General features: G+C 35.0%; 2 protein-coding genes across 2 annotated transcripts; one reads left to right on the top strand and one right to left on the bottom strand.

The window, feature by feature from the left end:
• Positions 1-84: 84 nt before the first annotated feature.
• LOC106143568 (uncharacterized) lies at positions 85-10,781 on the top strand. The gene is made up of 10 exons (XM_060945064.1): positions 85-234; positions 872-1,086; positions 2,622-2,771; positions 3,231-3,319; positions 3,519-4,616; positions 4,968-5,239; positions 5,959-6,069; positions 6,936-7,023; positions 7,974-8,069; positions 8,777-10,781. The coding sequence occupies exons 1-10, from the start codon at positions 103-105 to the stop codon at positions 8,887-8,889; spliced, it is 2,364 nt and encodes a 787-aa protein (XP_060801047.1). The 5' UTR covers positions 85-102; the 3' UTR covers positions 8,890-10,781.
• Positions 10,782-12,790: 2,009 nt separating this feature from the next.
• LOC106143509 (ubiquitin-like protein 4A) lies at positions 12,791-14,993 on the bottom strand. The gene is made up of 2 exons (XM_013345623.2): positions 14,818-14,993; positions 12,791-14,710 (listed from the first exon to the last, which is right to left on the bottom strand). Exons 1-2 carry the CDS (start codon positions 14,872-14,874, stop codon positions 14,312-14,314), a joined length of 456 nt encoding a protein of 151 aa, XP_013201077.1. The 5' UTR covers positions 14,875-14,993; the 3' UTR covers positions 12,791-14,311.
• Between the last annotated feature and the right edge of the window lie 998 nt (positions 14,994-15,991).

Raw genomic sequence — 15,991 nt, 5'->3', positions numbered from 1 at the left:
TCTGTTTTGATTCCATCTGATTCTGAGCGCTGTCTAAAGGTGCTGTCAAACGGTTGGCGACATTGTTTATTTGTCAAAATAAATTCAGTCAAACAAACGAACATGGATTCTGCAGATGATTCTGATAATTCTTTTACTTTTAGCAAGAATGAATACAACAAACCTGATAGCAATACTCTTAAGAACAATGCGAATCACTGCAGCAATATTGTGCATAAATTATTTAACAGGGAGGTAAGCAATCATTGATAATATCTCGATGTAAAATTTGATGTTACGAACGCTTTATTTTTAAAATGATCTCTAATGTATTCTGCGAAAATTATGTATTGATTTGAAGAATACGTATTCCTATTATTTAATTTAAATTTTGAATTTGCTCTAAAATAATTCCTTACTTTAAAAATAATTAAAAAACATGATGTATGTTAAGCTCTCTTTGGTTTGATTTTTGAGAGCTTTGGATCACATGTGATGATGTGCTTATAGAAACTACACACATTCCTACCCTGTATTACTTTTGTCGCGTTAGGCCAAATACATTATGTTATCAATTAATATTGTAGAACCTGCTATCAGCACATGTTTACCAAAAGCTACTTATTCTTATGGATCATGGATCATAATAAATAAATGACCATTGGTCATATATATTCTGCCTTTGGTAGTATTAAGCTTTGACATGATTTCATTGAATATAAATAAAAAATCAAATCAAGCAAAAGACTTCAAAGTCTTTGTCTTAAGATAGGCTGTTTTTTTTAATCCCAATTCCATGGCAATCACTAAGCTTTTGAATCAAATTATTTGTTCTTATATTATTTTTCTATCTCTTCAGAATAAGAAATAATATGTTAACTTAATTTTACAGATATATGGTGGCATTACCAGGAAGTCTCATGAGAGAAGTCGTAAAATATTTGAGAGGATTCCCCCTCGTCTGCGGTTCTGCCTCATTGACATTGTGCCCATGGCGTACCTCCGAGAGCATGTCTTCATGGGGTTCTCTCAGTGTGGCCAGTTCCTCCTTAGTTTTACGTACAGCTGCAACACGCAGGTGTATTTTAGGGAAAGCTCCAAGTTTACGTAAGTATTACATGATATTTTTTCTACAAGCAACTGCTTAGTTTAGTGAAGAAAAATGAAAGATAGTGGCAAATAGAAATCATTGGGGTAGACAATATCTCCGCCACTTTGACATATTACAAATTATTAATAAAGATTAATGATTTACAATAGCTTACCTTTAATAGTTAGTTAATTCAGTACTTTAATTACACAGTTGTTATTGAAGAGCATGATCTCCTAACACAGGTAATTTACTTCAAAGGGGATTCTGGTCATAAATATGATTTTGAACTTATGGTACAGAAATAAAGTTTATTTTTATTATTCACTGTTTTATTCAAATTTCTTAAATTTCAATTTTATTATATTTATATATAATAGTTTTAATTATATATTATATGATTGCCTCTTGGTCTGACAGTGCATCAACTGCAAAACATTTGAAATAAATATTTTTTTCTGTTTTTCTGTTCTATATAGACTTATGTATGTATTATGTATGTACATATAAACTTATTATTAATACACTAGCAGCTTATTATTAATACACTAGCAGCTTGCTGATGCATGACTATAGCGCTGCACTTATGTTTTTATATGTTTTCGCAGTCAAATTTTTAAAGCACATATACATGCTACATTTGTATAGATCTACTTTGAGGTAGATATCATGTCATGTAGATTAAAGCAGGTATCATAAGAGTTCATTTAACTGTTTTAGAGAGTTTTCATGTCATAAACATTTAAAAACATACATATAATCAGCTACTGTTAACATTCAGAAACTAAAAAAACAGCTCTGACTTAAACTTGTGTTATGAATCATGAATTTTATCATCATAATCATAACAAACAAATATTTTGTGATAACATCACATAAAACTACGTAAAAGATGAGTTTATGCATGGTTTGTACATTTACCTACTAAACTTATCCTATTTAATGCAAAGTTATGTTATCATGAATTTTTAATAATGAATATATTAACAATAATGTGGTGCACAAAGTCCAAGAAAAGTTTTTTCATATGAATTCTTGATTTAGGTGTAGGAATAACATTTCTATAAGATTTCAATGAAAACATTTTCATACACATCTTTTAGAAAAGCGAAAATAAACACTACAAAACGTCATAATAATAATTTAACACTAGAAGGAAGTTGAGATAAACACAAAGATAGCAAAATCAAAGTTAAGTTACGAACTGATGGATGAGAAATAAAACCTGACTTTCGTACCCTATCAGGGTACTGATGAACACAATATATAAAATTCCACGATGGTGGTACTTTTTGATATCACAATTTGCACTAGTGTTAAATTGTTCCCCAACAGTTGGAAGTCATAATTTTTTTTCATCAGTTGCAAAATATTTCATCCTTGAACGATAGGACTTTTCGTTTTTGATTGATTCTATATGGATTCTAATGGAATGAAAATTATGTCTTTGGTACTGTCAAACTGTTCATAGAGCAATTGACCGAAGCAAGAACACTTTAAACTCATATTGCTCATTGCAGTTCAGACAAATAAACGTCTAATCCGCACACAGGTTACATTTCCTCTCATGGGTGCCTGGCCGTATAGTGAAGCCGGTGCACAGCGTGCCGCTGTTCGGAGACGACTGCGTGGACAGCAAGGTCACCATCTCCATGGCGCAGTGGAAGCACAACCCAGACGTGCTCGTTGTCTATGGCATTGCGTGAGTATTTATGACAAAACTCGTGCAAAACTTTTGAAGGAATTATTTTTGTTTTGCCTTGTGGTGCCGGGCACTTTAGAATTGGATGTCGTAGAAAGCCAACTGAGGGAATGGCTAATAAACTTGGGAATTTTTTTGTAGGCGGTTGGCTAGCAAAAATTCAATTCTATCATTAAGCTGAACTGAACGAAAGCTGAACATGGCCTTTCAATCTTTTTTGTTGGCTCAGTCAAACCCGCATGGGATATAGACGTGATTATATGTATGTATTTTATTTGTGCTAACTGTGTGCACTAAGAAAAATTTATTTGAAAATTTTATTAAGTTTTCAGTTCCATAATTATTCTACTTCTAGCAGTTTCAGATGTTTGTACCATGATTCAACTCATAGGTTTAGGAAAAGCGATCTCTAGCGATTATAAGCCGTCATTACTCAGTTTTTTCTTGTATCTTTTACAGGGACTCGTGCTCCGAAAGATCCTACCTCAGTGTTATCGGTGTACCTCGTTTAGGGTGTAAAAAGTGTGCCGCTTACTCCAGGGACGAAGGTAATTAGTTGCCTCACAATTATTCCTTAGATATTTTCTTAGCAATATTCTATTGCATTAATGTTTTATTGGTATCAAAATTCAAAACCTGCTAGCCTTTCGCCAAACTGTCTTAGGGCAGTCTTTGACACGTTGAACAATGTATAGATACTTGATTTATAGATCTTGACCTTGAACCTTGAAATATTTTTTTTTTCAGATGATCTGAATTGGGGCAAGCGGTGTTTGCAGCACAACTTTGCGATACACACGAAATTTTTCTGCACGTCCGATTCGAGCATGTACGAACCGGTCGTGCAACTAGCTTACTCAAACCAAATCATCATTTACACGGACTTCATTCACATACTCGAAGTGGATTTCGTGAAGCCTGATGAAAGGAACGAGGGAGACGAATGTAAATACTCATTAGATAGGGAAGAAACCAATTCAATAGATACGTATCCGAACACGCCCGCTTCCGCTTCGGATGTATCCGCGGCCTTCCAGTCGCCCAAATATCAGAACAACGTGGTCCAGAACATTCTAGAAGATTTCTCCGATTTGGAAATGGAACCTTACCAGATGTCGCGGCCCGTGCATTTACCCGATGTGATGGGACAAGAGTTGTGTATTCAGGCGTCGTCGATATCGCACAATCTAGTCGAGGAGTGGGAGGGCCCCTCGCCGTCTATAAGGACACTCATCAGTCCGCCTTTGAGGTCGCCACGAAGGCGGCCCGCGGAAAGCATGTCAAGGTTCAACGAAATGCATAGGGTAATAGCTGATAAAGCTTACGAATTTGTAGAAGAGGCGGAGACGAAGTGTGAGAAATTGAGCATGTTCAGGAAACGACGGTTAGCTGATAAGAAGTACGAATTTTCAGAAGACAACAACGAGAATATAGTGCCGTTTAGAGTTTTAAGGAATAATAGGAAAATATTTATCGGGAATACGAGTAAGAATCCGCCGAGGCGGTCGAAGTCGCCTCCGGTGGAGTGCGTGGTGCTTAGAGCTCACAATCAGATCAGTAGGCCTTCTTCCCCTACCACCAGTTCGGGGCAGAAAACCAATAGTTTATCTTTAGAATCGGATCATAATAGTGAATCGGAGTACAGAGTGATGGAAATGCTGGACGACGGCTCTCTCAAAACAGTGTCCGTTCACGACAACACATCGAAAACGTTGTCAGACTGTCCGGTGAACGAACAAGACCCCTATTTAGTACACTCAGAGAACTCGAAATGCAGTAAATTCTTCACGAGATACTTTGTGGAGAGTGACGACGAGATTACCTCAATCATAACGGATTCAGAAGGTAAATTTAGTTATTTTCGCTTAAAAGAATTTCCTTATAATAGCATTGTTGGAATTCAACATTAAAATTATTATAATAAAATTCTTAACACTCAAAGACTGCAACTGCCCTTTCCAAGAAATTAGTCTAAGTTGAGTTTGAGATCCTACCAAGTTGTCATACAGATACATGTTTTCTTTTATTTCTAAATGATACATTGTAATTAGATTATTGCCAAAGTGGAGGAACTTCATCCAAATCCTTATTTATTTTTAACTTCCAACCTATCATCACAGCAAAATGCAATGCTAAAAAGAAGCGAAGCAACACAAATATGAAACATACAAACAGACATCGTCCCGTTGTTGCCAGATGACTGCATATCGGGGTACCACGTAGCGCTGCACCTCACGGCCCACGGAGCGGGCTACGCAGCTCTCCAGGCGGTGAGCTCGAGCGCGTGGGAGCGGCTGCAGGCCAGGCACGCCACGCTGCGCGCCCAGCAGCGCTCCCTGGACACCGAGCTGCTGTGCAACGAAGTCTGCGGCAGGCTGTGCAAGATTAACGGCAAGAAGTTCATATACTGCTTCGATTGGGGTTGCCATGTTATCGATGTTTGCCAGTCCAGCGGGTGCTTGTCGGGGGTGAGTTTTTTTTTTCTGTACTGAAGTTTTTTATATTGTGTGTGTATATTTTCTTTTGTTTTGTAATGTTATGATTACGATTTAAGCATTGTGGAAAACGATACAATCGTATTGTTGTCGTATGCCTTGCAACGATTAATCTTGTCGTAGCGACTACCGATACTAAGTACCGATGTTAACTTCCAACGTAGCACTTTCGGCGCTAAATCTCGCAAAATTTTGCGCTTTTTCATAACATCAGCGCCTTAAGTTCAGAGCTTTATTTACGTGATAATAATATAACATAATTTATTGTTAGTACTTGACAAAAGTTATTATTATTGCCATTATGTCCGGAATCTACTGATTGCTTAAAAATGCTATTATTATTGATGCTGAAATTTATAAAACTTTTTAAATTAAAGATGAATGTCATAAACACTTTTTTAAATATTAGACATTACCTTAGACAAAAAAAAATACAATTTTTAAATCGATATAATGTTAAATCGATTGTCGATAGAAATTGCATTACCAACCTAAGTATAACACTAAATGAGCTGTCAGAATTTAAAAAAAAAAAACGGTTGGACAAGCCTAAGTTGCCATGAGCGTTGAATTCGCCAGCAAGTGGTACCTATATGTAGATGTCTAACATACTGTGTACATACCGACCCCACGTAGAAAGTGGGAAAAGGTAACGACGAAGAGGAATAAGTCAAGCGTGTGTTGTCCGGCAGCTGTGCGCCATGTGGATGTGGGCGAGCGCGGCGCCGGGCGCGGGCGCGTGCGCCGCGTGCGGCGACGCCGGCGCCGGCTGCCTGCTGCACCGCCGCCAGTACGCCGCCGAGGTCACTATACACGCTGCTTTGTTCGCTTCTTGTTGGCTATGACCTGGCAATCTGACACTATTTGAATCTTCATACATACTTATATACGTATAATCACGTCTATATCCCTTGCGGGGTAGACAGAGCCAACAGTCTTGAGCGGACTGATAGGCCACGTTCAGCTATTTGGATTTAAGATAGAATTGAGATTCGAATAGTGACAGGTTGCTGGCCCATCGCCTAAAAAAAGGATCTCAAGTTTGTAAGCCTATCCCTTAGTCGCCTTTTACGACATCCATGGGAAAGAGATGGAGTGGTCCTATTCTTTTTTGTATTGGTGCTGGGAACCACACGGCACATTGAATCTGCATACATACATATAATGACGTCTGCATATAATGACGTATATATCCCTTGCGAAAACAGTCTTGAAAAAACTGATAGGCCACGATCAGCTGTTCCGCTTAATGATACAATTGAGATTTATATAAAGTGAGAGGTTGGTTGGTTGAAGTTGAGAGGTGCCGTGTGGTTCCCGGCACCAATACAAAAACAATTGAACCACTCCATTGTCGTGTCGTTTTTGTCATGTCGTAAAAGATCTAGTGAATCCATTTTATATAATTAAGAGGGAGACCGAAAGAGGGGGGGGGGGGGGGGAAGACTTTCAGTGAATCTACCAGTGTCATAAGGTTAAATTACGACATTGCTGGATGGATGATTATATGATCTGAAAGGCGAAGGTGTATGTACTAACACAACAAATAGGTATTGTTAATAGTAGTTATTAGTAGGTAAGTGATACAATGCCACAGACAGACCACGTTAAACTTAAAACAGTTTTATAAGCAATGAAAACTTATTTATAAGTAATTAATTGTTTACAGTGCTTGTTCGTTTGGGACCTGGTCAGCGGCGTGTATAGAACTGAAAGGGTTTCCATGACTGAAGACGCCAGCCAGGAAGGCACCAGAGGTATAATCAATATTTTTTAATAAGTGAACCATCGTTTTAACCGACTGTGCGGCGCAAAGGAAGAGATGCGATTTTGTTTGACTGGTAATGTTGGCTAAACTTAATCACAAAGTATTTTGCATTTTGAAATGAATATTATAAATGCAAAATACATCTCGAAAGGTATTTCAAATAAAATACAAAATGTTTTTTATTAAAAGGCATTTAAATACAAAATAGGTAATCTGAATTTTGTATTTGCATTTTAAATAGTTAATCTGAAAAGTATTTTGCATTTTGTATTTAAATGCTTTTTTTAAAACCATTTTGTACATCTCTGAAGGAGGGTAATGTGTTTATGAGTCTATATATGTATGTATGTTTGTTCCTATAATATGATGTTATAGAGACCAAACGGTTTAGCCAATTTGGATGATTCATAAGTCTGATTTAAATTATACGGGCTTCTGGATTGGTCAGAGGAATTGGTCTTTGCTTCTTTTGAATTTATTATTTGTTTTATGTAAGTATGTATTGATTATAAAACTATATCAATGGTGCAATAAAGTAAGTAGCACTCAATACATACCAAACTATGGGATGTCTATATTTTCTTTATAGTTTTTCTTTTGTTTTTATTTATTTCTCGCTTTTACATCTAGGCTTCCAATTCCAACGCCAAGCAGCTTAACATTTTAAACTAATAGCTCCTCACCAACAACTTTTATAATTTTTACCTTCACAAAAAAGGTTCCATATGGTTCCAGACTCTTTAGAACAGGCCACTTCATATTTTACGAATGGATTTCTTATAAACTTGGTATTCTTATATGTGATGGTCACTATTTGAATCTCAATTCTATCATTAAGCCGCACTGCTACCTACCTATCAGACTAACGGGACTGTTAGCTCCCGTCTACCCCGCAAGGGATATAGGCGTGACTGTATGTATGTATGTACGCTCTTCCAGTGTCAGGTGCGGAGCGAGCCCGCGAGCTGGCCAAGAGGCTGGGCCCCATACATATGCCGCCCGGCAACGAGAGCCGCCTGCTCACCACGCTCACAGGTCACACACATTCTCTCACTTCATACATTTTATATTTATATTTTGGTATAACAGTTATTAATTTAGTCGTGGTTTGGAGCATTTTTTCTAATTTATACCAAATTATTAAGCTGAAGCTCAGGAACTACTGGTTCGAATTGAAAAATTTTAGAATTGAATAGGCCGTTTATCGAGGAAGGCTTTAGGCTATTTAACATCACGCTGCCACTATATGAAGCAAAGAAATAATGGAAAATGTGAAAAAAAAAACAGGGAAAATTATTCATTCTTGAGGGTTACAATGATGCCCAAAATAAATATTCCACGCGGACGAAGTTGCGGGCACAGCTAGTAGCTTATAAAATTAAATGTCTTCAAGAAATATTTTTTTAAATTTTGTTAAAAGTAAAATGTTGATTTATATAAATCTCTGTCAACCCTGAAATACTAAAATGGAAGAACGCCGGTTTTTAACTATATTAATATCAAATTTCATTCGTATCGGTACAGCAGTTTAGCTGTGAAAGCGGAACAGACAAACAAACTTCCGCTATTATAATATTCGAATAGAAGTGATAGTCAAACAAAAAACTAAATCAAAATCGATTCATCCGTTCGGCGTCGAGACACGTCAAACGTATAACCCCCCATCGTATTGTTTTTCGTCTGAGGTTAAATGTGGAAAGCAGTTAAGTACTTGCCATTAAATAATATTGTTTATTCACCAGGGCGATCATTAAAAAGACTGACAGATGTGGACAACTGCATAGAAATCACAAAGAATCACCCGGACAGCTCGGAGTCGGAATCGTCCGCTGAAGAGGAGAGTGATTCAGATTGACTGGCTTACTAAGAAATTACTGGTTTACCATTTGTGAGGTGGGTAGTGACGTCCTACTTAAGATAATGGGAGTATCGATAGTTGATCTCGTTAGGGTTTTATCGATATTCATGTCGATATAAATTTCCACTAATGTTTGCATTATTAATATTGTATCTCATAGAAATCGGAATAATACGAAACAATAGAAATGCCATATTGTAATTTATACTAAAGGATCTTCGTGTCGTTAAAAGCTGTCAATAAATCTCCGAATTGAGGTGCAATATGGAGATACTATGATGATGTCACAGTTTACTTACGAAGTCAAATTTCGCCAGTACTTACCACTCTCTCAGGCTAAGATTATTCCGAATACTATGCTATCTGATGTGACTTATCGATAGGCTTCACAAGTGAAAAAGATATTGCTTTTAAATTTTATCATCCTGATGTAAGTTTCAATGATATAAGCTTTAATGAAATGTGCAATGAGCGAGATGGATCGATATTTGTCTCTTGTCGATAGGAGTTATGTAACACAGTTCTACATATCATTCTTCTCTGTTTCAACGAATGTTGTGATTGTTAATTGATAGTGAAACTAAATAACTTTTGAAATGTATTCAAATTATAATAATAAACACAATCTTAAAGAGTACTGGCATACAGTATGGACAATCCCTATCCCCCGGTAAAAGTTCCCGCACATGCCACGTAAAATATTCAAATATTAAACAAATATTCACGAATATTTTTGTCATTGGGCATTTGTTCTGCTCTAAAACGACAACATTAATAGATCTACAAATTCAGAATTAATGGCAAGTACATACATACACACACAGTCATCACTTGCGGTGTCACATTTACCAGTGCTTGCCACTTCTATAGTCTTATAACTTTCCGAATTCAATGTGGATATCAAATGTCTCGCTCACTGTACAGCCTTTGTGGAATGCCCCACTCTTATATCTTCCAAAAATTAAAAACAAAGCTGCCAATTACATATGTACGTAAAATTTTCGCGCCCCGTTATGGAAAATGTTTTCTAACCCGTTTATGATGCATTTATAACTGTTCACTTTTAAATAATGTGTGAAAAAATACAACTGTGTCAAAAATTATATAAATACTTTTAAAAAATGTACCTAGTGTGACAATGTTTCTTTACCTTTAGAGTTAATATTTGTATGTACAGTGTAAGTACATAAAATATGTACGTACACTGTACAGTTAGCGACAAAGAAACGTGACACTACCTATAACATGTGCATGAAAACAAAAAGTATAGCGGGTCAAATCTGAAATTTCTGCAGAACTACAAATAATTGCGTGATCTGTAATATGCCCGAAGAACATAATCCACTATCTGTACATTCGGCTAAAGGTCAAAACCGACGGCTGAAACTAATATATCATTAAATGGTTGTGTAACTAATGTACTGAATTTCTTTGAATATAATTGGCAAAGCATTTGTATATAGTTCTTCTACTACTTGTATTTCCTTTTATGAAAATAACGTTTTTAGTTTTGTAACAACGTCGAACTAGCGAGACTGATGTAAACAGTTGACCAATCGGATTGTTGTTGTGTGTCATAACGCAGAATATTTAAAAAATACAAGACCTGAATATCAGACACTGTCAGACCATAATTAATTATTTTAAAACAACTTCAAACTCACGAGATGTAAACAGTGTGACTTGTAATCTGATCCAGCCCGTTATTCACAAAAAAAGGCATATGTGAATATCTTCTCTCTTTTTTTAACATTTCAGATTATCTAAAAGTTAGAAAAAGATGGAAGGCAGAGTTATAGGTAAAGGGACAGTTTGGTTTTTTACCTATATATGTAAATCACCAACATGATTTAAAATAAAAGGTTTTTTTTTTCAAACTAATCTCTATCATAAAGAACTTCTGTCCATTATTCGTATTGCTGTCCAGTAATATATATGTTATAATATAATACTATAAGTATGTTGTATGAAATACACAGGTCTTGATAATGTTACCTTAAATCAATCAAATATAGAGAAGAAGATTAGATTGGGAAGATGAAATATAGGTATGCCTTAACAAATTTGTGAATAGACCCGCAGACTTCTTTATTAAAGTTTCAACTTTTGTTTTGTTATGTGAATCACTTATATTTTGTTTTACTCCTGTAAAATATTCAACTAAGTCACAATAATAGTTTAATTTTAATTAAAAGCATTATTTTAAGCCATTTTATGCAACGTAGCATTTTCAAAAACGACTATTTTGTTTTTGAAAATGCGATAGTATTTTTGCGATTAACCACTATAATAAGTGTTATATCTAGATTTATGACTAAATATTGAATGTGAATAGTAATCGCAATAATTCTTATGATATTAAACTTGTGTGTATTTCGACGATAAAAATAGGAATCAAATTTTTAATCTTGCGCATTTGAAAGTATTTTGAATCATGCACAGGAACTTAACACAGCGTGGACCATAGTTCACGATGTTTTGCCAACTATAAAACCATTAGGTACTGTTTACCCAATTGTGTGCGCCGTTTAGAATCGTCGTAAAGGATCAGCCCCCTCTCTCGCTCCCACTACGTGCATCCCATACTAAGTGCGCGTGCGCTTACCCTCCTACATTTTTCACATTTGAAATCAACATTATAAAATCAATCAATAAATTTAATCACTAATTTCTGTACCAAGTATAACCTTTACCTCCCGATGCTATTAGACATCTAGGTTCCAAAATCGAAGAAGATCTAAGTCGTATTTTTTTTTTAAGTCCACTTTGTTTTCTCTATAATGTATGAAAAAAATATTTTTTCATTTATTGGTTTTGGATACTTTCAATTGCGCTCGAGTTTCGATGAATTTAGGCTCATTGTAAGGTTGTGACCGTTTGGAAATAGGTTTGTGTAAGGGAAGTGCCTCTCAGTTGTGCCGTTCCTATAGGAATGATACTCTCATTTTGATCTCTGTACTTTCCACGTGGTTTCTTCATAACACTTGACTGCAGAAGAACACTACTATATAGAATCAACTCTCTTATGACAATTTTAATAACAATTTCTATTCAAATAAAAACAAAATTAGTTTTAAATATATGCACGTAATCAATTAATGTGCAATATTATTTTGTTATATGGTCCTCGCCAAAGGTTAGTCAAGTGATTTAACTAAATTTTTTTGTGAATGTGAGCATAGTTTGAGTACATCATAGTTTTCAGACCACTGAGGAGGGTATTATTGGGTTCTAAAGAAAAGTACAATTGTGTTCCTGCTTTGTGAATTATATCTGTACATACTTTGTTTTCATGTTTATTATGGCCTTCAGGTACATGATACATGCTTACAGCTAAATGTATTTTTATTCAAAGATTTGACTGCATCTGTGGCGCAGCGTTAGTACGCTTGTCTGTGACACCTGAGGTCCCGTGTTCGAATCCCGGCCAGGGCATGATGAGAAAGATTTTTTTCTGATTTATCTATATAATTATTTATTATAAAATATAGTATCGTTGACTTAGTATCTCGTAACAAAAGTCTCAACTTACTCCGTATACATACATAATATTCATTTATTATTCCTGTAGGTAAAAGTGTTTTGAATGAAGAAATCTTATTGTATTGACGAAATCGTCTCTGTAAATCTGAACAAGCAATCATTTATGTTATTAAATTCTATGTATTTTTGCTTGCAAAGAAACTTGTAAATATCATTAGGTTAGAAAGGTGAGGACATTAAGAATTTCTTTTATACTGTGTATGAATGGAACTTCTGTGTTTTTAAAACTGCATTTACTTAATTCAAGTGTCACCCGCACTTGAGCCTTGCCATCAAGTTGTATAAGTCATAGTTATCGAAATAAAATGATACATGATCTAATGCCTAAAATTATTTTATTAAACACCGAGAGTAAAATGAGCATTTCAAGCTATATTAATCCTATCTATGTGAGCGCCGACAGGGTAATCTTCAAGCATATTAACTTAGACAAAGAACACAATTAGTATGTTTGTGAAAACTTGTGAAAGCAAGCTGCAGCTCCATTTGTTTATGAAAAATAACGTAATAAAACAAAATATTTCTGTCTACCCCACAAGTCCCATCCCATAGTGGGACAGTTATACTCTACCCTGAAAATGTTAACAAGAATACTATATTTCCACCTGTAGCCGGCGCCCACACCCAGGCTTATAAAAACGACACAAACTATTATTATTTAAACTTGGTAACGATGTAACATTGAGATAACCATACTTTCATTAGCCATGGTGTTTTCAAAAACAAATTTACCAGAAGTGTCTTGATAGTGGAAATAGTATGTGATATTTGGTGTTCTGATATCAGACTACCTAATATAAAATTATATTCCATCATCTATGTATTCTGTAGAGACTACACACCATAAGAAATTTATTTTCTTACAGATGTCAGACTTACATCTACAGTAATATTTTAAAAGCACTATTATGACATTCATAACTCTCACACTATTACTATTACGAGTACAGTTGTAGACAAATAAGCCCCAACCATTGTCTTTATATTATCTGCCGCCAACTGTATATAGCAAGGCTCCCAAAAAAATTAATATTAGGTAATTTTTTATTTACTTTTATTATTTGAAACATTTCAAGTAGTTGCTTCTTCATTTAATAAATTAAACAAATAACAAAGAAAAAGCTAGATGTTACAATAAATTTTGAAAAAAATATTTCATTGAATGTTACACATGACAACAAAAAAAATCATGAGAGTTAATAAATCCTACCATTAGCACAGAATATTTATTATGCTATTATTTAACAATATATTTTACAACCACTGATTTTGCTACAGCCATTAAATTGACATTAAAATATATGAAACTTTTAAAAAGTTTTGTGTGTGATAATAATCCTACAACAGCAATATGTACAACATATAATATACAGAAATTCATTACCAATTTAAATCTATTGAACTGTCAGAAAACATACCTACTGAATTTACTAAACATGGAATAATTTAATATACAATACAGTTTTAAATTTCTACAATAACATGAATTTTTAAGTTACATAGTGATATAATATGCATATAATAGACAATGTACAGCCAGGATGTAAAATATTGGGAAGTGTAGAGGAGCACCTAAAGAGTTTTGAATTTCCAAACAACATTTCGTCATCTGTAGGAATTTACCCATAGAAATGTGAATAGAACAATGTCACTTTAGTATATCACGAGAAAACAGGTAAAAGCTTGGTGAGTATAAACATTGAATCATATAAATAAACAAAAACAACAGTGTTCAGTCCCGTTAATAAATTATCATAGAATTTCATCACTGAATTTACTGCGAACATTTAATTACAAAATAGCAACAGTTCATAGTCCCTTCTGGTTTTGGCATTTACAATCTTTAAAAGAAATGCATCAGCCACCAACGCCATAGTCACAAGCTGTACATCTCTTCATCTGGCTCATTTTGTGGGGCAGGTCGGCTTTGCCCGCTTTCATCTAACAAGCAGTCCATCGATAATCTGTCAATATCATCCCACGATAATTTGTTGAATTTCTCTTGAGCTATTTTGAGGAGACGATTTGTTGCATTGACTGACTCTCCATCTGTCATGCCCAAACTCTTGAAATATTTGACTGCCGCTTCACGTAATCCTTCAGGCTTTTTGACAACCAAGTTCAATTTTGTACCATCTTTTATAGGATACGCTTGAACTGTCTGATCGTCAGCCAATGTTCTGCCCAGTAATAGCAACTTTTGTTCTTCAATTGGGATTTGCAGATGCGAATAAATTAGCCGTTTTACATCCAAAATAGACGTCGTTGGAAGTGCCTGCGTCAAATAAACAACAGTTAATAGGTACCTACATAAATTTATAATATTATGAACTTCAGAAGTTAAGCAAATCAAAGACTGGAACATATTGTAAGTGAACTTACCTCTATAGTGCACTCACCACCTTGTAGTTGTTTTACTATTAACTTTATTGTTGTCATTTTTATATAAAATAGAAGACTAACACATCAAGGAATTATTTGATAAATTATCAAGGAATTTTTAACCAGAAAGCAACTGGAATGGAAAGTATTGATCAGACTCCAATTCTTGACATGACATTGACAATAACTGTCATTTTTATTTTAAAAATACAGCAGTGGTAATTAACAAATATACAGCCTTTGTACGTTCCTAGATCAAAAATATTCAACACGACTCTTTGTCGTCGAAATTATCTTTCGAAATAATACCATGTATCGATCGCCCGTACCTACCGTTGTGCGAGATTGCTTCAAGTCTACAAGCATTAAGATTATGACTAATGCCAACCAATTTTGGGTTTGGGAAGCGCCACATATTATTATATTATTGTTTATATTTGTTACAAATCACTTTTTTTTCTCACACTGTCACTTCCATATTTAAGGCTCTTTTAGTAACATGACCTTCCTCTCTTCTCATGATGTGTCCATACCAACCCAGCTTATTACTATTATTTTTTTCATTTATTGGCGCTAATTTCATACTTCCTCTTATATACTCATTACGTATTTTATCCATTCTTGTCAATCCACACATCCATCCTAACATTCGCATCTCACTTGCATGCAGTTTCCTGCTTGTTGTTGCTTATAAAAAATACTTACAAAATAAAACATACATCCAAATACACCGTGAAAACTTTATTTCTTCTATCTCTTGCCTTTAGTCCCGGTTGCATCCCCATCACTCTGGGAAGCAGCCCGAAGTATGACTTTGATCATGGATTCCGCATTGGGTGATTCAGGTTTTTACACGAAACGACACCCATCTGACCTCCGCAAACTTTGCAGGTAAACCTAACATGAATTGGATCGATCACTATACGATACTTTTCCTCACTGTTAAAGCATCGGTTAGTATTCAAACTAATGTACATAACTTCGAAATAGTAATTAGTACACGTCTGTGGTGGGATTTGAACCTGTGCCCTTCTATACATCATACCATACATTGATCGGACACCTTACGGAATTACCGATTCGACAACTGACACTTATTGTGAAAACTTTATTTATTGGATACTTATTCCTTATTAACCTTCATACAATATTTAAATAAATAAACAAATGACAA

The sequence above is a fragment of the Amyelois transitella genome, chromosome 7, assembly GCF_032362555.1.
Source record: "Amyelois transitella isolate CPQ chromosome 7, ilAmyTran1.1, whole genome shotgun sequence".
Classification (NCBI taxonomy): Eukaryota; Metazoa; Arthropoda; class Insecta; order Lepidoptera; family Pyralidae; genus Amyelois; species Amyelois transitella.
Note: the sequence above shows the minus strand (reverse complement) of the source record. Positions and strands in the feature narration are given on the sequence as shown.